Source organism: Perissodus microlepis, chromosome 5 (assembly GCF_051167445.1).
Source record: "Perissodus microlepis isolate ML-2025 ecotype Zambia chromosome 5, ASM5116744v1, whole genome shotgun sequence".
In the NCBI taxonomy this organism is placed as follows: domain Eukaryota; kingdom Metazoa; phylum Chordata; class Actinopteri; order Cichliformes; family Cichlidae; genus Perissodus; species Perissodus microlepis.
Genome location: NC_140465.1, coordinates 22607370 through 22632875, shown reverse-complemented (window position 1 = coordinate 22632875; position 25506 = coordinate 22607370). Strand labels below are relative to the sequence as shown.

General features: G+C 38.4%; 3 protein-coding genes across 3 annotated transcripts in view; 2 read left to right on the top strand and 1 right to left on the bottom strand.

Moving 5' to 3' along the window:
* LOC146387323 (guanine nucleotide-binding protein G(i) subunit alpha-2) overlaps window positions 1-6385 on the top strand; it is a 48845-nt gene extending 42460 nt beyond the window's left edge. The window contains exons 6-10 of the mRNA XM_084928851.1: window positions 1303-1431; window positions 3436-3565; window positions 4056-4209; window positions 4325-4517; window positions 5179-6385. Coding sequence (XP_084784977.1) covers window positions 1303-1431; window positions 3436-3565; window positions 4056-4209; window positions 4325-4515 — 604 coding nt within the window. The 3' untranslated portion in view covers window positions 4516-4517; window positions 5179-6385. The remainder of the gene's footprint in view (window positions 1-1302; window positions 1432-3435; window positions 3566-4055; window positions 4210-4324; window positions 4518-5178) is intronic.
* Window positions 6386-7226: 841 nt separating this feature from the next.
* Window positions 7227-10358, top strand: LOC146387322 (PAK4-inhibitor inka2-like). Its single transcript, XM_084928850.1, has 3 exons — window positions 7227-7912; window positions 8002-8042; window positions 9245-10358. Exons 2-3 carry the CDS (start codon window positions 8040-8042, stop codon window positions 10172-10174), a joined length of 933 nt encoding a protein of 310 aa, XP_084784976.1. The 5' UTR covers window positions 7227-7912; window positions 8002-8039; the 3' UTR covers window positions 10175-10358.
* Window positions 10359-11943: 1585 nt separating this feature from the next.
* The window catches only part of uba7 (ubiquitin-like modifier activating enzyme 7), a 35669-nt gene continuing 22106 nt past the window's right edge, over window positions 11944-25506 (bottom strand). The window contains exons 22-24 of the mRNA XM_084928849.1: window positions 15031-15132; window positions 13808-13890; window positions 11944-12838 (exon numbers count right to left, since the gene is read on the bottom strand). Of these exons, the coding sequence (XP_084784975.1) occupies window positions 12706-12838; window positions 13808-13890; window positions 15031-15132 (318 nt within the window). The 3' untranslated portion in view covers window positions 11944-12705. The remainder of the gene's footprint in view (window positions 12839-13807; window positions 13891-15030; window positions 15133-25506) is intronic.

The window sequence follows — 25506 nt, the reverse complement described above, 5'->3', positions numbered from 1 at the left end:
GAAACAAATGCAACAAAAGCATCATGAGGAGTTGAAAAGGACAAAGGACTCACACAGGCAAGCAGAGGACACAGACAGGAAATACAGAAGGGATGTGGAAAAGAAAAAACACCCAGGATCATAAGAGCAAAAATTAAAGGTGTAATATAAATCAAGCATCACACCACAAGTACCATGGCAAATTGGAGTGATGATGGAAAATGTGTGCATTTAATACAGAGCCTTACAGCATGTGCAGTATTACACACTTCTATTGCAGGAGATGCACAGCTGGTAAACTGAAATGGACAAAGAGAAAAAAACATCTGAGATGCAGCAGCGTACTGCAGCAAATTATAAATGATTAAGGTCAGCAAAGTAAATGTGCAGACGTGTTTTCTCAAGCAGACGAATAACTTCTAAAGAGATCTTCAGCAGAATTAAGCCAACAGCTAACTAGTATTCAGTGTAGCTGTTGGTCTCTGACAAGCTCAATTTTAGTAATGAGTGCGGCCGAGGCAGAGTCACAACCAATATTCAGTGTTACCATCTGCAGGAAACTCGTTGGCCGGAGGTGCTATAGCACAAAAACCTTACAACAACAGAATCAATCAAGAGGAAAATATGCTGCAAAACCAATTTCACATATACAAACTCAGCCATGAGTTCTGCACTGAGTGAAACAGGAACATAGTGTGTTGGATTAAATACCCGTATGTAGATGTAGCTGCAGGTTTTAATCTGTTGATGAAACACAGTGATATACTTCTAGCATTGTATCTACTGATAGGGCATATTAAATATCAGCATGATGTTACACACCTAGAAAAGCCGTTTTTAGGCCACGTGAAAAGATAGCAAATACGAAACGTTTGTGGATAAAATAACTTGCATTACAGAGAACAATAATCAATTTTGTTTGTAGCTGGTCAGCAGTTTTATAGTGGTGACTTATGAGGAAATGGGCCACAAGATGTTTTTGTTGAGTGGCAAGTGAAACAAACTAATAGCAAAGCTGAGCAATAAAAAAAAGCCAGAAATAATGAAACTTTATTTTTCTGTTGTAGTTCTGCAACTCTAAACTGGTTAGAGTGAAAGATGCACATTGCATTTGACTATAACTTTACTGTAGGATCTGATTTACGCACTTCCTTTAAAAGCACTTCAGAAATCAAAAGTTTAAAGCTATTCAAGTGACTCAAAAATTGCAGTTTTAGGTAGTGCCTCAGCAGCCACACGCCTTCCTGTTGTTGTTTTTGTCTCTCATTTGTTGCAGATTGTAAAGTCATTTTGAAACCTTGCTCTCTCTCTTTCTGTCTTAAGTTACCTGAATGACCTGGAGAGGATAGCTAAAACAGATTACATTCCGACCCAGCAAGATGTGCTACGAACTCGGGTTAAGACAACCGGCATTGTTGAGACCCACTTCACTTTCAAGGAACTCCACTTCAAGTAAGGTTCAATATCAATAACCTGTCAATTAAAAGTGACCTATTTTTTAAACAAAATAAATATATAGATGAAAAAAATATATTATAATTTCACTTTGTCACATTTTTTTTTCACTTTTAAACTTCTTTAGCCATATGCATTGTTTTGTGAGAGTTCTGGGACCCTCACTTGAAAGTTGAGCTCCCTTCCCATACGCAAGAGGCAGGGTACCATAGGTCATAGGTCACCAATCTGACACACAGAGGGCATATTTGACTTTTAGTGGGATGCCGAACATAATTTGGGAAAAGCAGTAAGGCAAAAATGTCACTTGAATATTATATATGGGCATGTTGTCATTTAATTAGTGTAGACAGCGGCATATCAAGATAACTGTTCTAGAGTCGTTATGACCTTCCTTGTGTGAAGACAGGCGAAAGATGTGAACTGCAACCCTGAACCTTTCTCGACCACACCTTGCAAAGCTGTGGAAAATGTACTGCTCAGTCTGATCAAACATGAAAACTGTCTTTAACCTGCCAGCTCCACAGTAGTTCATGTCTGATATCTGCACATCTAAGAATAGAGCAGTATCAATCTGTACAGTTCACTGTTAGTGCCTTCTGCACAGGATTATTTTCAACCATGAAAACGTGTCTAAAGGAAACTATTTCTTGCTCTGTTTTACGTGTTTGCAGTCGGAGGTGTCTCATCAGCAGTTCATGGGGATTTATGGGGGAAATGAACCATGGTGACTGTGAAAAGGGCAAGAGAGGACCTGATTTTCTCTACATTTTCCAGAGTTCATGGGTTAACGTGGTTCTAGTTTACCACAAAAAATCTACACTTGATTTTGATCTCAATCTTTATAGCGTTAAGGGGCAAGTGACCCTCCTGGCTTGAAATATGTTAAAACATCAGAAGACAAATTATACCAGCAATTAAAAGCTTAATTACTGTGATTGCGCTAAGAGCTGACTAATAAATTAGATCCTTCCCACAGTGCTCCTCCTTAATAAAACCAGAGCATTATTTAGTAATAAAACATGTTTGCCTGACATGGCACAGAACTAGTACTGTTGGTCTTACATAAAATGTGCTCTAACCCAGCCCAAGCACTTATGTGTGGGATAGTAATGCATGCATAGATATGTAAAGTGAATATGTAAAGTATGTTATATAAATGTGCAAAGGGTATAAATGGAGAAAGAGAGTGTCAGGTAGATAAAAAAGATGAGCTATATTTTGGGTTTTTTTGCAGATTTCTTTGTCTTTTTGGGTCTCAACACATTTTAATGCACTTTTTAATACATATTAAGAGGTTATGGGTAATAAAAAGGCAGCTGTATCCACTTGGCTTTGGTGTGACCTGCTTCCTGATAATCTCTGATATTTGCTTTGTGTTACAGCCTCAGTATTTGAGCTAAATAATGCATGAAGGCGATCGATACAAAAAAGCGACGTTTGTGTTGTTTCTGCTCTATTCACCTTAAGCTTCAGAAAGGAGATACATGCCGATGCTGTCACCATTGACAGTGGCTGGCTTTAGATCACGTTGTGTCTGGTCGAAACTTCATTTTGGGTTCCAGTATTATATATGTATACAGTAGTTGTCCTGGTGAACTGTTTTTATCTTTCCGTAGGCTTTTCTCACACCTCTCTTCTGCGAGTTTTAATCAAGTCTCAGCATCTCCATTAACTGAAGCTTTACTCTGAATATGGACCCTGTCTGCCTCTTCTATCCTGCACTGACCCTGCAGTCTTTTATCAGATAAATTATGTGACAGACGTCTTTCCACCTCCTCACCATTTTTGGTCCCCAAACAACTACATGAAAGCCAATTTATTTCCTGGCATTAAATGTCACTCTAAGTTTGCCCTTCCTTCACTCACAGCACTTTTCCTGAAATAGCAGTTTTTTCCCCTGTTAGGTTCACATTACTCCTTTTTTGTATTGTGACCTCCTTCCCCAAATATAGACACACAAACACACAATTTACCTCCTTTGTTTGATCTCTCTGGCAGAATGTTTGATGTGGGAGGCCAGCGCTCAGAGAGAAAGAAGTGGATTCATTGTTTTGAAGGAGTAACAGCCATTATCTTTTGTGTTGCACTGAGTGCTTATGACCTGGTGCTGGCAGAGGACGAGGAGATGGTAAGGAAAAGTCCACCCTCTTATGCTTGTGTGTATGTGTACTTGTATGTGAGCCTCTTTCTGTATGGATGATATCACTTTACTAGCTTCATAAATCTGCTTTCAGGCTCATTTTCAGTATGTGATACATTACATTATATTGCACTGCAAGGAATGTACCATTTCCCATCCCTCCTTATAATGGCTGAATGATAGTCAGCTCCATGTTGTAAAATTAGCTCATTGAGCTTCACTGTGAAGTGTAATTATGCAATAAAAGACGTAATAGCTATTTGTTCAAGTTATAGCACATGAACTATTTAACCCCAATTTCTTGAATTGCTTAAAGAAAGTGCTCAGGAGACATTTGGCCAAGAGATGCTGTGACGTACCTGCAATATTTGTCCTCACTTTTATAATATAGAAGAACATTGTCCCCTGGTGGCAGCGCTGATGAACTGTTACACTGTAGTGAAAGTCATGAGCCATGACCAGTTTTGATTCTCTTTAGAACCGAATGCATGAGAGCATGAAGCTTTTTGACTCCATCTGCAACAACAAATGGTTCACCGAAACCTCCATCATCCTCTTCCTCAACAAGAAGGATCTTTTTGAGGAGAAGATTACCCGCAGCCCTCTTACCATCTGCTTCCCCGAGTACGCAGGTACACAGCGGAGCATCAGGAGTGATACTGCATCTGAGATCACAGTGATCATTCTCTGCAGAAAGTTCAACTTGATAATAAACTGCTTCCTCGTCTCCTAAATCATATTTTACAGGCGCCAACAAGTTTGATGAGGCTGCCAGCTATATCCAGACCAAGTTTGAGGACCTGAACAAGAAAAAGGACACCAAGGAGATCTACACCCACTTCACCTGTGCCACTGACACCAAGAACGTGCAGTTTGTCTTCGATGCTGTCACTGACGTTATTATTAAGAACAACCTAAAAGACTGTGGTCTTTTCTAAAGGTATGCTTCAGAGTGGGTAGAAATGTTACCGTAAAGCCTAATGGGCTGTTATTCATTGTATTTTCATTTGGGTTGTCATTTAGGTGGCCTATTAATGATCTCATCAGCTATGTATTGTCTGTACTGGCACAACTCAATATTCAGTCTAGAGCTGTAATAATTTATCACTGTGAAGAAATAAATTGGCAACATTTTAATTTAATGCTTCATCGCTTAAGTAATGTGTAAGAAAAGCTGGCAAAAATCATTTAGCTTGAGCTCATCAAGTGGGTTGTCTTGCTGTTCGGCAATAGTAAACAGTGGATTATCCAGAGTAAGACAAATGTCATTGCTGTGATACAAAATTAATTTCATGTCTGCTGAAAAGAAAATTAAAGGGAAGACAGAACTTGGGAACTTTGAGTTTTTCAGCATGAATTTGTATAGTGACTTATTCCTGTAAAAATAATAGTTTTGAATGTGATTTAAATTGAGTGAAATTACTTTTTACGTTGCATTTTTTTAACTTCTCAAGATCTGTGCAATTTTTTCACTAAGGATCAAATTTGCAATCAACTAGAAATCAGAAAGTCAAACGTGAAACAAGAGCTCCTTTTTCTTCATTTTATTTTATGTACATTACTTGTCTAAAGAATGTATACTTGTTTGTCTTTTCATGCAGGACAAAAGCCGACGCACACAGACTGCATGAGTGACTGCAATAGCCATGAATGATTACTGCTTTTCATAATGAAAACCATAAGAGAACTGATTCCTAGAGGGGGAACCTGAAAGAACTTTAACAATCACTGTTTTGCAACCATCACATTATCTGTCTGATCTGTTGTTATTGTTTTTATATACTGTATAGCTTACTGCTCCTTATCAGGGGTTACTTGTACACATATATGACCGAGAACCTTCTAATTTGACAAAAGCAATCAAATAACAATTAAGGCACTTACATGAAAAGATCTGCTTTTTTAATTGCATTTGGAAACTGTGTAACTGTATGTTGGCCAACTGGCCTTCAATAAATGATTGTTGTAAGAGTAAAGTTTGACACAATTAAGACCTGCAATCTCATTATACCAAACGACTAAATCAAAACACTGGGGGAAAAAAACAACAAAAAAAAAACATGTTTTCCATTTTCGTGGACCAGTTGGGGAACCTCTTGGTATTTATTTGACTTATTCAGCGTTCTTTTATATTTGGATCTCTTATTGTGTTTTCCTTTTAGGTTTACATTTTACTTTGCCTTTTACTTTTGCATTTTAATAAGAGGATAAAGTCAAATGAACCTTTTTTTATAAAAATTCTATTAACTTATGTTAACTGGCATTTTATGAACCTTTTGACTGTAAACAGAACTTATTTTTTAGAAGAAAACCAACAAGCATGGAGAATGAAAATGGATGATGGGAAAATGTTTTTTGTACAATGTTTACACAGAATCAATATTCACTCTTGTACTATAGTGCATTGTTCTGCATGACTTGTCCATAGATTAGCTTGTATTCCCCACAAACTGATTAACATTCCTTAAGTAACTTCTTAAAAGAAACAAAACATAAATGGTTATGTGTCACTTTTAAGATATCTGCAAGATTTTTAAGTGGTTATGTCTGTTCCTAACATGGATCGTTCTGTACTTTTTATTTCAATCCAAGTCTTTTTACATATGTTTGTGCCTTGATATCTGTTTACACTTGTTCTTTAGAGACATGCTATCTTCATAGTGTGAACTAGGGCTATTTCTACTCCACTTCAGTTCACAAAATCCGTCATTTAGGATGCACCACAATACCAAGACAAATGGATGATAGTTGTTTGTTAACATTAAAGTCATTCACTTGTTAAACGTAAATAAAGGTTTGGTCACATGATCTTTTATTCTGTTGTGTGATGTGTTAAGGGAAAATTCAGAATACTTTATTTTGTTTCTTCATTTTTTTAACCAGTTCACTAGCAGAAGGACACTAAAGACAATGAATTGAGCAACTTTAAAATATAGAATAAGCACTTTGCTGATTAAAAAGACATCAACAAAAAACTGAGAAGAAAAGGACAATCATGCAACTAAACTAAAAAGTATTTTGGTAAAACAAGACTATGTAAATACCATTTGGACAAACTGCAGCTATAAGCCAAACTTGTTTTATTTTATTTTACTACATCCTTTACACGTTAGTTCTTGCAACTGAGCATGTAATAGGTACTTAAAGCAAAGAAATGAGTGCGACTGCAACCTAAACTTTGCTGAATTACAATACAGTGTGTTGTCAGCATATAAAGAGGTGAGATAATGACGCGCGGTAGTCGTGCCAGAAGGTATTTTGCGTTTCAAAAGGACCATTAGAATAGAATAGTGAATACGCATTGCTGAAGAAGCTTTGTGGAAAAGATCCACAAGGTGGCGACATGTAGATTTATTTCTATCAATACATACCTGGGACTTTAGGCACAGCTGTTTTCCTGAACGGCTCTGCCTTTAGCCTGCACGATTCTGGAGAGAATTAAAAAATGTCTTTTAAATGCTTGTTTATCAACTGAAATCACAATATTTCATTATTTTTTCATTATATATATTATAATTAAATTAATAACTAAAACTACACGTGGAAAAAAAACATTTTATTTAACTAAAATAAAAAAAATAGACTTTTAGTAAAGGTTTAAACTAACTGAAATTATTTGTGAAGTTGGGAGGGGGGGGGGATATAGAGGTAATTTCCTTAGTTTTTGTTAATCTAATAAACTGTATCATAACTTAGCTCATGAGTACTTAACGGGCATGTTTATTCTAACTTGTCTATAAGACTGAAAGTCAACTGCTTTCAAAAAGTTATTTTTTGTTGCTAATACTAATTTTCCTAAATCTTGTCTCTGGCATATTTCCTCCATACAATAAAAGACTAATATTAACACTGAAAATAGCAAAAACATTTCCAAACAATAACAACTAAACCGAAACGAGCAGCACTACTCTGGAAACTAAACGGATAAAAAAAAACAGTCAAAATGAGATTTAAAAAACTATAATAACTCTGCTGGAAATGTATAATGCTCAAAAAATTCAAAATAGCAATTGGACGACTTGAGTATTCTCAGGTGTCTAATTTAAAGAGCTCCAGATGTGGAGTCCCAACAGTGTGGTGTGAAACGCACAGCGGGAACTACTGAAATGACTCCAGGGGGCATCTTATTTCAGGCGACTCACTATTGGCTGGTTTTGTAATGGGCTGTGCTGATTCGCTGCGACAAAAAGCTCAGCATCGACAAAGTCCGCTGACGGAGCTTCATTTGGTTCAGAGGAGAGAGGACCCACAAAGAGCGAACAAACCTCCGATCAGCTGTTCGTCCGAGGAGTTGTTGTTGATTGTGCTGCGATTCATTTGGAGCCACATACAGAGGTGAGTATTGGCAAACCGCTGTGTTTTTAGGAAGGGTGGTAGTTGCCACACGCTCAAAACTTAATCCACTACTCTCTTTTCTTTTGCAGAAAAAACACAGGCTTTGAACTTCACTTTCTCACAAGCAATGGTAAGTTTATTTTTTCTTTAGTTTACTTGTATTTTAGGTGCTGCATTAGTTTCATTAAGAGTACAAATGCCCCAAACCCCTTGGAAAACCCACTATGTGAAGCTTTCTTAAGACACTGGCTTCTCCTAGTTTTTTGGTATTTATTTTCTGTTTTGTTTTTATTTTATTTCTTGACCAACTTCTCTTTATAGTGCTTTAATCCACTAAGTCACTCTTAATTCAAACCAGACTGCCTTTGCCAAAAGCACACAGCTGGGTGAATCACTTCTAGCCCATTGTGTGAAAGCAGCCAAGAAGAACAGGGCATTTTAAAAGTGGCAGACTGACCACAGAATCTCACAGTGGATGTCTCTGCATGTCAGATGAAGTCTCCCCCAGAGGCCAAATGGTTCAGCACCCACAGCTGTGATAACATCATGGCATTGTGGCACCTTTAGTACTCCAAGACAAACAGTGGCAGGAGTTAGAAGCTCAGCAAGCCAAATATTGTAAGAACCTGAAAACTAAACAATAGCACTACGGATTAGACTGGAGGCAGTTTTTTCTTCATTGTTGTAATGATCAAAGTGCAGATTAAAATTTAAAGGATTTTTTCATCAATATAATTATACTGCCTACTCGAAGATGGTTTAATTAACACTGAGCACATGATCTTTGTGCAATTCCAAAATGTTGCTGTCACTTCCTGTTTTATAATACATGCCAGTCCACATCCTGTGAACTAGGGGAATCCAGAGAGGATATGTGAGCCTTCACACTCCACTCCAGACTAAGCTCTACTTTGTTCAACTTCCCCTCTAAATTTAGGAGGCAGGGAGAGTTTTCCCCAGTATGAAATGTGCATCCTGTGCTTTTAATTCATTTTCTGGACTCATATTCCATGGGATGGTCTCCATAAAGCTGAGGTTTTTCAGGAATGCTTGAGTTGTTATACGGCCAGAGAGCACAGTGATCTCAGCTGGTAAAAATCTTACTGGCCGAGTCCTGGAAATAACACACTGAACTGTTCAAGATATAGCTAGAATGGCCAGGGGATGATGGGATATGTTGGAAGGCGGCCTAGGAGCTCTCTTGTCTGTTGCAACGAATGAACATAGCTTGTCTTTACTTAAGTAGTTTTGGTGGACATGTCAATTTTGAATAGACTTTATTTAAATTCCCCTTGCACCACTAACTGTTTGTCTGCCTCTCCCGTTGTGCAGCTGTGTTTAGGAGATTCTTCTGACTGCCTCCGGGACCACATGCAGTACATGAGGAGATCCCTGCAGGATTTGAAGCAGATAAGCAGGCCGAGGCCACTTAGCGAACCATGTGTTCAGTCTTTCGCTGTCACTCGGTTATACAAACAGAGGGCACAGCAAGAGCGACTCACTCGACTGCGTGCTTCTGATGCCAGTGAAGCCAGCACCTATGACTCTGCCTGCTGCCTGGCCAGCCCACTGGAAGAGGAGGAAGAGCAACAGGAGCATGAAAGGCTGAAACAGGGCTCTCCCAGCAGTGAGAAGAGTGTGGACTTTGACTCAGGTTACTCTGAAGCTTCTTGGCCTGATGAAGGCGTGGTGCTGAGGAGGACCAGAAACATACGAGTTTCTTCTTCTGCCTGTCTCCGCACAAACAGAGGACCTTCTGGTCGTATCCGACCCAAATCAACATCAGACGCCTGTCTGGAGCGCTGGACATCATTCGAGGCCAGTGAGCAACAGGACTGGACGACAATGCTGCTGAGCCGCAGCAGGAACAGACAGCCCTTGGTTCTGGGTGACAACAGTTTTGCTGACCTAATAAAGAATTGGATGGACCTACCGGAGCTTCCTGAGCCAGCAGAACAAAAACCAAATGCAGGCCGACGTCTTGCCAAAGACATTCTGGTTAACATGCGCCGAAAACTTGCAGGGGTGTCCAAAGGTGTGGAGATGAGGCAGAGGCCAGGAGACTCCACTAAGGGCTGCAGGAGTGCAGAGGCTTCTAAACGAATGTCCTGTCCCGTGGGACTCCAAGGACTCAAACCTTTCTTTCACCAGTCCCACACAGGTCTACATACACTGGACACTGATTTTTACCAGTTCACCGCTCTCATGAAGACAGGGAGCCGGCAGCCCATCATATGCAATGACATCATTGGCTACATCTGAAGACTGTACCTACAGACACCCGTTTCAAAAGAACTATTATTTTTTCAGTGTTTATATTTTCGGAATAAAAGCTGATTATTATTATTTTTATTATTAGTATTATTATTTAATGCAAATTTGTCTGTCCCTGTTTGTCTGAGCAGTGCTAAATGCTACAAGAATATTAAAAATGTACAAAAAACAATCAACGTTTTGCATTCAAATAATTTTAATCATCTTAAAGCTTCATCATCACAGCAGTATTTTTTGTCAACTTTTAACAGACATAAAACGACTGAAATGCGTTGATATAATTATTGTATCACACCAATTAGTTAAAAACAAACACAAAACAAATACAAAACAAGGTTTAGGAGCTGTGTAAAGGGCACAGAGTTTGTACCAGATTAAGAAAAGGGAGTGGTGTGCATCGAAACTTGCACAGTGTAGTTCAAAAGTCTTGATCCTCTTCTCATTTCTTTATGTTTTCCTAGGAAAGCCTAAACTAGATCCAGTTTATTGAAACACGTGCATATGGAAATACATTATATAAGGCAACTGTGGAGAGGCAGGTTCGTGACTGCTGGATTATGTGTGTTTCTATCCAGGTATGGTTTTACAACACAGGCAGTGTGTTTGGCATCACTCTCATGGTAAAAAATAAATAAATAAAAAGAATCTATAGCCAATCGGATGCTTTTCAGATGGTATTGCATGGTGGATCAACTTCTGACGATACATTTCTGGGTTCATAATTCCATCACTTTTGACCACTCTGAAATCCAGTCCCAAACCATGACAGTTCATTAAACCTGTTTCCAATAATTATAAGTCCAGTTCTTGTGTAATTTAGCACACCTTAGCATTTTCTGCCTGTTTCCCTTTCTTAAGAAGGCTTCTTCACAGCAAACAGAAGGTAGATCAACTGAAGAGCCAGACATGTCTCAGGTATTGTGTCAAGTTATTGCTGGACTTTCAGATGTTGTTCATCTGCTGTAGATAGTTTTTGTACGTCTGTCACTTCTTCTTTTGTCCTCCACTTGTCCAATTTCCTTTGAAGCCCATACTGCACATCATGCAGAGATATGCCAAGTTTTCAGCTAATTTCTCTTCAGGAATCTCCAAAAGTTGATTCTGTTCATCTGGACGTAGCGTTTTCAGTGGGAGAAACATTTCGTCACACATCCAAGTGGCTTAGATGAGTGACGAAATGTTTCTCCCACTGAAAATGCTACATCCAGATGAACAGAATCAACTTTTGAGTTACTTACCTGGATGACTGAGAATGCATCAAGACACTCTTCAGGAATCTTCTTGCTGGGGCAAAATTTCATTAATGTCAAATGAATGATTGTTGGCATTGTTTCATAGATTCAAAAAACACCAAAATGTTTTTTGTGTTTGCAACAATCTGCTAGTATCTAAAGTGCCTAAAGATACAATTGAAATTGTTTCTTTGCTAAGTTGTCAGTTATATGTAGGCACTACACTAGTTTATCCATTGAGTTAGGTGCCTTTTTATGCTGAAATAGGTCATACATTAGTGTAATGTGGATTAAAACAGTCAAGGACAAAATTAAAAATGAGTTAAAGGCATCCAATGTCCAAAAACTCTTCAGAAAGCCTGAAGAACTATTACTCAAGGCAACTTTGAAAATTTGGAGAACATCTGGCTCCTCGGAAACAATATATATAAAGAAATGCGAGGTGGCTCAAGAGATTTGCACAGTACTGCATGCACAATACTAGCAGAGAAAGAACATTTTAAATGATGGTTGGGGAACCTAAGTCTGTTCATGAAATACACAGAAATAACTTGTTCCTCAAAGAGGCATTTTATTGTTCCAACTGAATGTAATCGCAAATTGTATCATCATACAAATTACAAGGTAAAGTTGAAGACATATATTAAGTAGTTGCAGAGAAAATTACAGAGCTGATTCACTTTATATAAATCAAATTCAGACAAGAGCATCAAGAGCGTGCTAATAATGTCAGCATGTTAATGCGAGGGTGTGGAGTGAAACATTGAGGCTGCAGAAAGGGGCGGGGAATGTACAGAAGCATGCTGAGGACAGATGAAATCCTGCTAAATGACTTTGGCTTCTCCACTCTGAACATATGGCAGTATATCTTCCATATCCATAAACACTGTGCACAGCATGACCTTAACTTAAGCCAAATTACCAACACTGGCCCAGTAGTGCGAGATCTATCATGTATGTCTTTGCAACTTCACAACTTCTCAAAACTTTAGGTAAAAGAGTGCAGTTTGCCAAGATTCCTCATTTTCCGTATAATGATTTATAAATCGATATATCAGTGTTTTTTAAACATAGATCATTAACGCAACAAAGAATGCAGTCTAACAAAAATCATGCCATTTCAATCATTTAAAAACACGAGGAATAAAAACGTAGAAGAAAATCATTCAAATATCAAGCTCAGGTAATAAAATCTGTTCATTTTTAAATGTTAGATCCTGAGAATTCCCCTTGTTACACAACAGCAGATCCATGAAACTCATATTTACTGAAACTGTGCCGATGGTATCACAAGTAAAGGTATCTGATCGTTGGGACTGACTCGCAGCCCTCGTCTTCAGAAAATGACGGGATTAATTCCAGCATCTTCTTATGTGGAGGGATGTCTTCCTTTGTTACCTCCTTCACTACATCAGACACTCTGCAAAAAAAATAAAAATAAATTATAAGCTATTCTAAATAATAATGTGGAAATCAAAGTTTGTGTTGAACAACTGCATATTGTCACTATTAATCAGGTGCTCCTACTAATACCTCTTTTGTAGTATATATCTCCACATAGCTTTACATTGCATGAAAAATCTTAAACATAACTAATAACTAGCAGATAGAAGAAAATTAACCCCAATAACAAATGCATTGTCCAAGTTTTTATGTTCCCTTTTCGCTGGTCCAACATAGGAAGCTCTGGACAGGGTGACTGCACAGGAAGTGAATACTCCAGAGGACATTTATCTTGTATGGTCTGCTGTCCACATGGCCCGCAGTCTGCACCTCTCTCTCCATGTAGGTTAACCTAATCATAACAACAACACCAGCTCCCCAGAGACTTGAGCTTCCAGTACTCACAATATTATTTTGGCAGACGGGACTAATAATCGAATATTTCAGTTTACCCAGTGAGCCATTGCCTGTAAAGTTTGGAGGTGAAAAGTGATTTATTACATTTCCCTCCTACTCTCTTCAAGGAATCGAAAAATCCTGCAGGGTCTTTATTTAACTGATAAGGAGAGTTTGCAGCACGAGTCATCTGATTTATTTCAAACACCCTGGAGCTAATGAAACATGCCTTTAATTTGCTGCAGCATTGAATGGGTCAAATACCATAGCTTCTTCTAAAACGCAGAAAAAGAATGTCACGCTCATTTTATTCTTTAACGTCTTTCCTCAACAAACAGAAGGAAACACGAGGAGGAGTTTCAGTCATCTGTGTTTAGTGATGTGTGTTAGTGTGTCAACATGCTCTCTCCTCACCGGCTAGGAGGAAACACCTCATTAGCCTCTAAACAAACAGGAGACTGTTGCTTATTGTGACTGTTTATATGTGCAGCAAAGGTCACGTAAAGGTAGTGATGGGCAGTTTGTACTGTATCTGTGTTTTAGGACATACCTCTTCTTCAGCCTCTCTTTGTGTCCATTGAATAAGACAGAATTCCCATAGAAAAGACTGCAGACATTCAAGTTGCACTTTTCCTGCACAAAGACAAATAGTCAAGATTAAATCTGTAGTACAGTATAATAAGCACAATAAGCCATGACAGTAAACACAGATAGAGTGCACGCAGTAACAAAGACTGATGTCCTTCTGCAAGGACACCAGTCTGCAGAGCTGTAAGTCTGCAGCAGTTCAGGAAACTCCACAAGCAAACTAAGGAAACCCAGTGGTTAAAAGGTTGAAAGAAACAACTGGAGCACTGAGAAGACGTGCCAATTTATTTTCCCTTTGCTTCCTCAGAAAAAATAAATTCAACACCATCAATAAACCAAATGTCTGTTCAGAGCAAGATTGCAAGCACCTAACAAATAGGCTGGGTGTGCTGTGCTCAGATGTTCTGGTTGAAACAAACATATCTCATACGTATGATGAAGACAGTGACTCAGAGATCAAATGTACAGTGTAGAAAAGTAATAAAGATCGCACTAAAAACAGGAAGAGTTACAATGGGATGTTAAGGATGGGTTTTCCATCACTGCATTCTAGGATACGACATTCAGGTCAACAGTCAGCTGTACCACTCTATCTGGGATGGAAGTGACATCCTGAAATTAAACGGCTTGCCATTCCTCACAGTAGAGGACTGAATTCAGTATCACGTGCTGCTCTTGTCTTTTGTTACTGGTGATAAGATGGACAACCCAGACTGTGGTTAAAGTACAACAGTGTCAAAGTTGCCTTCAACCAAAGCACAGCTCTAATCTGAACTGCTGAGAGGACTTAAAAGGTACAAAAACTGTGACAAAAACAGTGCAGAAACAGGAAAATGCAACAGTTATGACAAGCTTTTCAGTTAAACTGTTCACTGCATGAATATGTAGATCTTATTTTCAAAAGTATTGTTTTAGTAATAAAAGGAGCAATTACCTGTTTACTTATCAAAGCCAGTCTTTAACCCACTACAAATTTCAACAGCAAGAAGATTTTTATTCTCTAATGCTTATTCACTGTAATTTTTATTTCTCTGAGAAGGTAAGTGTAAAATAGCAAGCCAGGTTATACAATGGACGTTGTGTAGAGGGGTGGAAAGGTTAATAAAAAAAGATCATGTGTGTACTCAGCAGCACCCGCTGTGAAGAAAGTGTGTTTCCTTGCTGAAAGAAATAAGAAGGCCATACCCTGATACACTGGAACAGATCCTCCAAGGTCATTTCCTGCTGACCACTTCTTCTGCCCTCAACGAGGAAGTCATCCCACAGGCTGAATTTCTTTCCTGCAACCTGATGATAGACATATTACATACAGCAACACTCACACGGACAAAGATGACAGACAAAGTACTGCTTGCTGCGAGGGATGTGCAGAAAATGGTTAAGTCCATAACAAGAGTCCTGCATGCTCAAAGACAGAGACTGCATTTTTCATTGGTAGAGCAGCTGAGAACAATCAGCACTCTAGAACCGGCCACACTAAGGTCAAGAAGCTTCTTCCTCACATACGATGAAGGGCACTTTTCTCAAGTTACATCTTTGAAACTTCACAGTTTATGATCTGCACCAGTAGAATCTACATTCATCCATGTAATGTTGTGTGTTTGCATCTTTATAAAAGTAAAAAATAAATCTAAAAAAATCTGTGTGAATATAAATGTGCTGCAAGAGAAACAACATGGGAATTTCTGCATAGACTGCCAGATTGTACTTCGCTTTGTTGACATTTTAAATCTGAGGGACTATTTTCTTTCTCAATTTCCTGAAGTTTTTGAGTCTAAGTATAAACACATCCCTTGTCTGAACTCTTCTTATTTCCACTGTAAGGAGCGTACCTTAAGATTATTCAAGGTATATTTGCACAATTTGATTAAGCATATTAAGCACACTAAGTAAATTTTAGACTAAAATTCAAGCTGATTTAAATAGATATTAGTTGCAGTTTTATGTGTGTTTGAGACAATCGGCAACCTTTCCAAATGTCCTTAAATGGCCACATTAAGGTTGAGTTAATTGGCACTTAAGACAATAAACTAAAACAAATTGGAATTTTAATAGTTTTGCTGTTATTATATCATTAGATTGAGCAGTGGCCAAAGTGAAATGATTGATCTGATTTTAATTTTACAGCCTACAATACAACAGGGGCCAAAAACAAAAGGCACTGCCTTCAAACCCCTCACTTTCTCATGGGATCAGATTGTAAATTAAGTTATTTATAAGGTCAATAGGATTAATCTTTGACTTTGCACATTGAGACAGATTAATTAAACCCTTGTAAGCATGAACAATGCATTTGCCACTGGACCAGTTGTTCATCACTTGGCGCTATATGCGTACCCTAAACATGATAATCCACATATGTAAGATCTAAGGGAAAAAAAACATCACCTGATGGAAATGCATCAGAAATCCTCACGTGCAGAAATTAAGTCTAAACATGTCACGTAGTCAGTCGACTCTGCTCACATACAGACGCTGTCTGCTAGGAGAAGTTGTGAAGATCAAAACTTGGCTCGAGCTGAGAATACCAAAACTCTGGCTGAACCTGGGTCCAATTATCTCTGCTTCAGCAGCCAAGGGGAACTTTTTGACTAGCCCTTACAACTCCCACCACTTATGAGGTTTGAGGTTATGGAGACACACTCGAGACATACTTTTACCCAAGTCTCACTGGATGTGATGTCGATGTCCTTTGTCCCAGTTTTCAGACAAAGCACACTTTTGTAAATGGACTAATAGTTAAATACTTTTCTACTCTATTTGAGCAGTTAAAATGCTTTCTTGCATTTTGTTTGCAAGATGTGCATCATAAGGGTGGACATGTCAGCTTATTTTAACGTGTGACTAGCATCAATTGTTAGTACAATCCTAAACTATCCACGGAAAGAACAAGAACTAGAACCTGAACACATCTAAGAAAAGAGGATTCTTTTATGACCTTGCACATGCAACATCACTGTTGGACTGTAAAGTAGATCGTGTGTTTTCAGTGTACCTATGCTTTTGTGTGCACAATGCAAAGCAGGCATGCAGTCTATTTTCATTCCCACTCCTCCTTTCCTCTCTCGCAAGTCTGTCACCCAACTCTGGGGGGGAACTAAAAGCCAATCAGCTACCATGGTGACGTCAACTATTCACAGTATAACAGGAGTGAAAAAATAAACGAGAATGCTGGAAACTAACAGGCCGCTGGAAACAATTACAAACGGTTTCCCACAAGCACAAATGCAGTATCTTTCTGTCATGGAACTTCCGCAATAAAAACAAAAATGCCCTCACAAAACAGTTCTTTCTGGGGAACCAAACGAAATGTGGATCAGAAAGTTATTGTTTTTGTCTTAAACTGAACTGCCAGACTGGGGACACTGTTAAGAGACTTTTAGCTGCACTTCTGAAGTGGTTATAATTAAACTGCATGCACTTATAGTGGATAGTGTATATACAATAAAAGCTGGGAAAGGTCGTCTTGAGGTTAGAGTTTAGAATTACTGTCTGACAGCCCTCCTGTTATGTTGAGAATAGTGCAAATGACAAATTCCTCCCAAGTGTTGCTTGGTGGTTTATCACAGCTGCACATATTCAGTTGAGACTTGTAGTTGAGTATCAGGTTGTCGAACCTCAAAAACCACTTTATTAAGGATTCAATACTGGCTATAAGTGTGCTTTTAGGTTTACTGCTGTGTGTCTATTGTTGTATGTGGTACAAATTAAGCTGTTGTGTGCAGTCTAACTTCAGAAGATGAGAACGAAGCAAATAGCTATTTCCTCAGCCTGAGGGACATAAATTCAAATTGATGAAAATATGGTGAAAATACAGTATATAATTTTTTTTCATCTGCTCTATGGTCTTTTTATTATAAAGAGCTTCAGACCTCCCCATAAAACTTGAAAGAAGCATTTTTTCCAGAACAAAACCAGACTTGCTTCATGTGTAATATTTCTGGCTCTGATCTGTCCTCTCCCTGCTTTTCATTCTCACTCTACAGAGCCCTTCAAACAATCTGTGAGGTTGTTTTTGGTTTAATGAAATGAAGCTTTTCTCAAATGCTTGTTTGTTTGTGACTTCTCCATAATTAACTACAATGCATGATGTAAATTCTCTCTCCGTGCGCGTTCAGATATGAAGTTCCCCAACATCTGACATTAACAGCCAAACGTGCAGGCTGCTTCCTCTTGTTGACAGGAAGCCCAGTGATCCCCCCTTCTCTTCCTGACAGACAGTATTTTATCTATGTGAAAACAGGCCACATACAGTGCCAAAATCATACACACACTGAACGTGGGATTAAAAAAACACACACAATATATAAATCCTCACCCCCTTAATAATATTAAATGTAATCAGCTGATTCCATAAGATATAAATGTGTATTATCACATAAACATAGGTGAGTACTGACATCAATATGGCCTACAGACAAAAATGACCTTTTAGCAATACATGTAAGCAAGTGGGAAATTAAAAGCCATCTCAAAGTGAATGTGAGCTACTTTTCTGTGCGTACACTTTGCAGACTGACATGAAAAGGTCAGAAGGACCTGGCTCACAAAGTGTTATTTCAAGTGAGTCAGCACAGTATTAGACTCTTTAAAAAGGACAAAAAAACACAAAAGCAGACCAAGATTGCCAAAATCTGACCCAACAATCAAAGGCTTAATATCACTGGACACAAATGAGTGTTTTCTTTTTCTATTTTGTTTGCTTGTTTTCTAGATTACATGTTTTGGTTTTAGTCACTGTTAACAGGGCTGTTAACAACATATGACATGATACATAATACAGTCTTTTGTGATAACATATGCAATTGATTGATGGAGCCCAAAAATAGATGCCTCCATCTACAGATATGAGAGCAGGAGTGCAGTCTGAGGAAGTTTAGCTCATGAACCTGATAAGGAGGTAAAATGAATCCCAATCTAACTGAAGCACATTTTTGCTGGTTATTGTGAACAGAACCAAGTATTTGAAGAAAAATCATAATGTGTTGTTCATAATGTCTATTTCAATCTTGCCCTTTGAGACAATGAGCACTTTCGGAGACAGGAAGCGACCAGTGACCAGTGTGAAAACTTTGATAAGCCCTCCTACTTTCAGCCTGCCACAAGAACCACTTCTGCACAGGCACGCTCCTGTCTCAGCTTCATTTGCTGGCAAGAATCCCAACAGTGGAAATATTTTTACAACCCATTGAGGCTTGAGGCCTGTTTCTTCAAAGGCATCTATTTTCTTTTAGAGGCCCTCAAAGAGAGCTTTAGAGGAGGCAGATGGAGGATCTGTGTGGTCTCTTTAGATCACATTTTCATCTTGATCTCTTTAAGCTTCTTGTAGCTTTCCTTTTACAGACATTCTGGTAGCATTTCAATAAGATCCAATGTTCTAGATACATTCTTAAATGAACCTGAAGGTCAAATTGCTCTCCACTGCTGATGATTACTGAATGTGATATTAACTGCAGTTTAAGCATATATTTGTTTTTTGTTTTTGTCAAGGGTGATTTGTGACAGAAGGATAGGAAGAAGGGTGAAGGGTAAGGTTTACAAGATGGTATTGAGGTCTTCTATGGTGTATGGTCTGGAGAGGTGAAGATGCTAAGACTTTTATTGGAATTGGATTAGAAATCATAGGATATAGGGATAGCTCAGGCTAAGCAGTTTGGAAAAAGCCTAAAGGGGCAAAACTGAGATGGTTTGGGCATGTGCAGAGGAGGGATAGTGGATATGTTGGACAAAAGATGTTGAAGATGGAGTTGCCAGGCAGGAAGGAAAGAGGAAGATTTCAGAGAAGGTTTATAGATGCAGTGAAGGAAGCAATATAGAGGTTTAGTGTAACACAGGAGGATGCTAGGGATAAAATCTGAAAATCTGACCAGCTGAAATAAGAAGATTTCAGCTATATGGAATTCATAATAACCATTATGTAGATCATAGGTCATATAGGTCATATCATAGGTCTTTTCTGGTAGACTGGAGGTTAAATTTTAAGATTAGGCAAAATGCATTTTCTCGAAAATGTAAAAATCATTCAGTGATGCTAGCTAACACCCAGCGCTACATGCGGGGCTTTGGTGTTAGCTCAGATCTATATCCTGACTGTAATAATATAGCAATTTTCTTAAATGTCATATATTGAACAATATAAATATTAATATCATATCAATATATAGTATTTTATTACCGATCAACTAATATCCAATGTGTTGCTTCATAAACTGTCTCCTGACATGATGATGATCATTCAGACTTCCTTTTCTTATCTCTACATTGTTGTTGTTTGCTCTGCAGCACTATTTTCTAGACTTTACGTTTTTATAGTGGCCTACTTTGATAACTTGATGCTTGAAAATTTTCGCTGACCGTTAAAATACATATCGTATCAAACTAAGAATGTGCACAAACTAAACAAACGCAGCATGCAGGGACTAAATTACAAATAACCACGTGGTGAACGCAGTTGTAAGGTGGCCATGCAGTGCTCAATTGAACTGTCAAATGTACAAATACACGGGACTGTAGTATTTTTATAAAATATCTGTATACGCCATATAGATGTTGATGCTCACTATAGAAAGTTTCAACGAGATTGGTCCATTCATCCAGGATGAGACACAAACATACATACAAACATACAGTCATTATTGTATGACCAGTGAGCACGTGTGAGACTTAAAATAGTGAAAATAGGCAGTAGATTATTCTTATAGCACAAAACCAAATGACAAAATGACTGAAATGACACATATAATAACATTAAAAACCAAAAACTCAGTTGTAAAGTGGAAATTCTTCCACTAATGCTTGTTTATACAATGTTTCTATGAAACTAGAAAACCAATCTCCCAGTTAACATCGTTTTGGTGACACTGAGTCCTTCAGTCCATTTTAGCATTTAAGACTGACAGATAAGCCTTTGGTGTGCTATCTAATCAAGGCCAAACAGTCCATGATCACTGTAATGCCACATGGTTCCAGATTTAGTGTAAACTGAAAGAGTAACTTTAAAAAAATGTTACATCAGAAACAGTTTTGTTTGTTTTCCTGTTTTCCTTAGTGGGACAACAGTACTGTTATGTAAAATATGCCCTTTGTTTGATTGGAAGTGTCATCTGCTACTTGACCACTATTGATCACCACTCTTCTTTAGGCTGCAGTGAAGAAGCAGATGGCTGGGACCTCCAACTGTTCTATCCAACCCTCTGCAATTATCATACCCCAGAGAGAAGACAAGGATGCCAGCCTGATGCAATTCCCATGCAATTTTTTTTTAAAGCTCCATTAGTATTAAAGATCCTTTTTATTTTAAATTTAGGTCCCTTTTTGACAGCTAACTTGTGAGGTACAAATAGAGGGTGAAGGCGGTGAAGGCAGAGCGGGGGTAGGAGCTCTGCAGCGATCAGACTCTTCTCAGGAGAGTGCAGAGTTTGACACACAGACTAAAAGCAGTGAGAAGCTTTGAAAAGGCTTCCATTGACGTGTAAAACAGCAAACAGAATCTCAATGTGACTGTCTTTCAATGAGAAGATAACAGCACTCCACCTGACTGAAAATGACCTGGGGCAGAAGCACTAAGTCAATAAAATCCCTACAAATGGGCCACTGACGTGCTGGAGCCTGTACACACACTCAAACACCAGATGTTTGATGGATTCCCACTTATAAAGCAATGGATTATAATTAAAATGCCTTACAGGGATGCATCTGATTGTGAGACATGCATATGCATTATAATTTTCTTCCATTTGGAATAAGTGCAAATTTCTTTCTGCACATTTCAGTTTTGCCATTTCTTGATGTCTTGCACTTAATACTGCATTACTTACTATGAACATACAGGCACAGACACATGTATGAACGTACTCTGTGAATAATATGGTAACTAACACGATGTTTACTATTGGTATGAGGCATGTAATGGGACACAGCTCTCTGCAAATCACAGGGATCAGTTCAATAACAGCATACAGCCCTGGGCTCTGTGATCAACATGCCCTTTGTTGCTATGTATTTATTTGTAACATTGATCTGAGCTTTAGAAATCAAAGGTCATGCTCTTTGGTTACATGATGTGATGCTGTATGTAATGATGCAACGTTTTCATGTATTGGCTACTGGAACAAGGTATTGATATTTATAGATCAATATGACATTCAGCTCTTGACGACATTAAATAAGCGTCTCCCTCTTATCCGATGTTGGAATTGAACCCACGGCACCAGTAATTTCCTTTTAGGATATCGGTCATTTGCTCAATCCTGTAAGCCCCACTGGCTCCAATATCACATGCAATGTCCTTTGAGTCTTAATCCTAATTCTTCTCAAACTGTCAGGTGTTTGTCATGTATGTTTTTTAGTCAAAAGCTGGATGGATTTCCTAATTTTTGGTATAGACATTTACTCTTTTGTAGTATGAATTATAACCATTTTGGTAATCCCCGACCAACTGGAAGACTAGGCCATTACAAAGCCTCTTTCATCTATTTTAGATAGCTTTCAACTGAGTAATCACAATCTGAATCAGTCAGACACTTCTCATTTTCATTAGTAGGTAGTAGGTGAAAATTTGGAAAACCACTTATGTGCCACCTGTGACCTTATTATAACATTTTGTTTATGACGTAACAAGAGGGAACGGCTTAGTAATAAGTACTCAAGACATGCTGTCTGACCATGTTAGAATTCAGATGTGTTTATAGTCGTTCTGAAAGGCTACACTGGAAGATGTATGAAAAAGTGGGTGTAAATGTCAAATCACTGGTTTCAAAATGTTACAGATAATGGGCCATGCAGACGACCACTACTTACGTGGGAAACGTGGGATATGGTCGATTTTCAGGCTGCTACTTTTTAACATTTACAGTCACGTGAAGTTTTCCAGTTTTCAGAGGACTCAATAGGTGTAGAATCACTTTTAGCAGCACAAGCAACTGTTTTCTATATGACTTTATCAGTCTCACACATTTCGTTGAAGGAATATTAACCCACTCATCTTTACATTACTTCAGTTCTTTGAGGTTTGCAGGCATTCATTTATAGATGGCTTTCGTGACCCAGTTTCAGCAGAGCTTTAGCTGTCAGACAGATGGTCTCAGATTGAAGGTGCCCACATCCTGTGGCTGCAACACAACCCCAAATCATCACACCTCCACCACCGTGCTTGACAGTTGGTTTGAGGTGTTTGTGCTGATATGCTGTGTTTGGTTCTTGCCAAACATGGGACTGTGCATTATGACCAAGCATATCCACTTTGGTCTTGTCTATCAAAAGTACATTGTTGCAGACGTCTTGGAGTTTGTTCAGATGCAACTTTGCAAACCTTAGTCGTAATGCCATGTTCTTTTAAGAGAGAAGATGCTTTCTTCTGGCAACCCTTCCAAACAAACCATACTGTTTTCATCTTCTTCTAGTTGCACTGTTGTGAAATATAAAAATGACCAAGTGAGGCCTGTAGAGTCTGATATTTAGGTCTTGGTTTTTTTTCTTGATGTTTTTTTGCAGTTTTTCTGAGCATTGCTGCTAAAATACATCCTTTTCTCTCTCTGAGTGATGCAGAGAAATGCTGGTATGCTTTTATATCTAGTATGCCTGATTACTCTAATGGTATTTGTATACAATACAATGTATTCTAGTATCTGCTACAAGTGATTCAGAACTTGGCAGCCAAACTGCTTAGTAGGACCCGATAGAGAAAGCACATTACACCGTAGTAGTCTTTAAACTGGCTGCCTGTCAGTTTCCATATTTAAAATAATCTTACTTGTTTTTAAAGAACTTCGTGATCTTACCCCAGTATATAAGTCTCACGGTGCATTACTCAATGTAGCCCCTCAGGTCCTCCAGCATGAATCTGCTGATAGTTCTGACATGCAGGACACAAAATGCTTGTAGAGGCAGCTTGACAGATCATCAAATTGTTGAAGGGCTAACACAGAGAGACAGACAAGCACCCATTCTCAAAATCACGCCCAATTTACAATCTCTAGTTAACCTAACTCATGCATGTTTTGGAACAAGAGCACCTGGACAGAACCCACTAAAGCACAGGGAGAACATGTAAAATCCACACAGAGAGCCCCAAGCCTGGATTTGAACCCAGAAACTTGTTGTTTTATTAAACTGTGTTATATCTAATTAACAGCTTATCACTCATATGTGAAGCACTTTAAACTGCAACAACATCCTTGAAAGGTGCTTCATAAATAAAGCTATGACTGATTTAATTGATTGTACAATTGTGTTGAAAAGTAAATCTTTCCTGTTTATTGATAAAATAATTTCATCTATAAATTAGAGTCTGCAATAGTTCAAAAGTAGAAATGAGTGTAGGTATAAACAGCTAAAGTTCTTTCATCCTAAAATGATTGTATCATCTTCAAATATCTGCAAAAATTGTATGAAGACAATTCTATGCCGCATTTCACGTAGAAAGTCATGCATTCTGTCCTCCACATTTGCAATTTAAAATCCAAAACAATTTAATATTTGCACAGAAGAGTGTGAGTGGACAATGAGCAATTCACAACCTTTTCAAAGATTCTGAGTTTTTGAAATCCTACAGGAAAGGTGGAGATCAAGGCCAGTGACGCAGCAGTTTCGACACACACTTGAACACAATTAGTTGAATTGCAGCTGCCATATTGCCCCTGTATTAAAAATGTATGGAAGAGAAAAATACTGAGCTAGATCGAACACTGGTGGCTTATCAGTTTGAATATATGGAGTTTTGTGAGTTTTGAGCTGTACCGCACACTGTGCTAAATAAAAGATCTGGGTAGCGACTTTTATTACCTCCTACAGTCTGTGTTTAACAATGTTCTGGATCTGCTATATCCACTCTGATCTGATCTGCGTCTGTTGCTACATAAATAAACAACCAGTGCAAAGACACAATATCGTTGTTGATGACACAAAAGGGAATGAGAAGATAGATGGGAAACTAACGCACAACAATAACAGTACAATGCAGCAGAGAAAACATCTGACTTAACAGCATTCTACCAAAACAATACTGCCTCCAAATAAACCATGGAAAACAACAGAAGGCACAAGCCGCATATGTTGATCACAGATTACTCATTATCCCACAAGCACTATTCATGTCTGGGTCTTGAGTTACAAACTGCACAATGGCCTCTGCACTCCTCTGGGAATCCAGAAGGCCTTGGATCATATTCACCCCATTTCTTTACTGGCACAGTCCAAGGAGACCAACACATATTTAACCACATGTGAGGCAAATCTCCTCCTTTGTTGTTCTTGTTCTGTCTTTAAGCCATTCCCTGTTATTTGTGTGACAGATGTGTGACCTTCAATTACGCTCAAATCACAAATCAGTTGGCCATGGGTTTTCTTTTCTACATTTAAAAAAAATTTTAAAAAATAAACAGACACAATGTCTACTCAGCAAATTTAAACAGTCTTCTTTCTTTCAGATTCTTAAATCCAAACAAAGAAGTAAGTTGTGACTAAAAGGTTTATTAGAAACAGAGACTGGAGCAGATGGACATAAAATCCTTGCCTCCTCCTGATTCTCTGCCGACAGCAAGATTACATAGAGTTCTTTGGGAAATCTGGTTTCAATGCACTGCTTCCTGTGAAGGCAGGAAATAACCATCATTTCTGCAGGTAATTAACAAAGAAGCGGTGTGACCATTGACCGACGAGCGC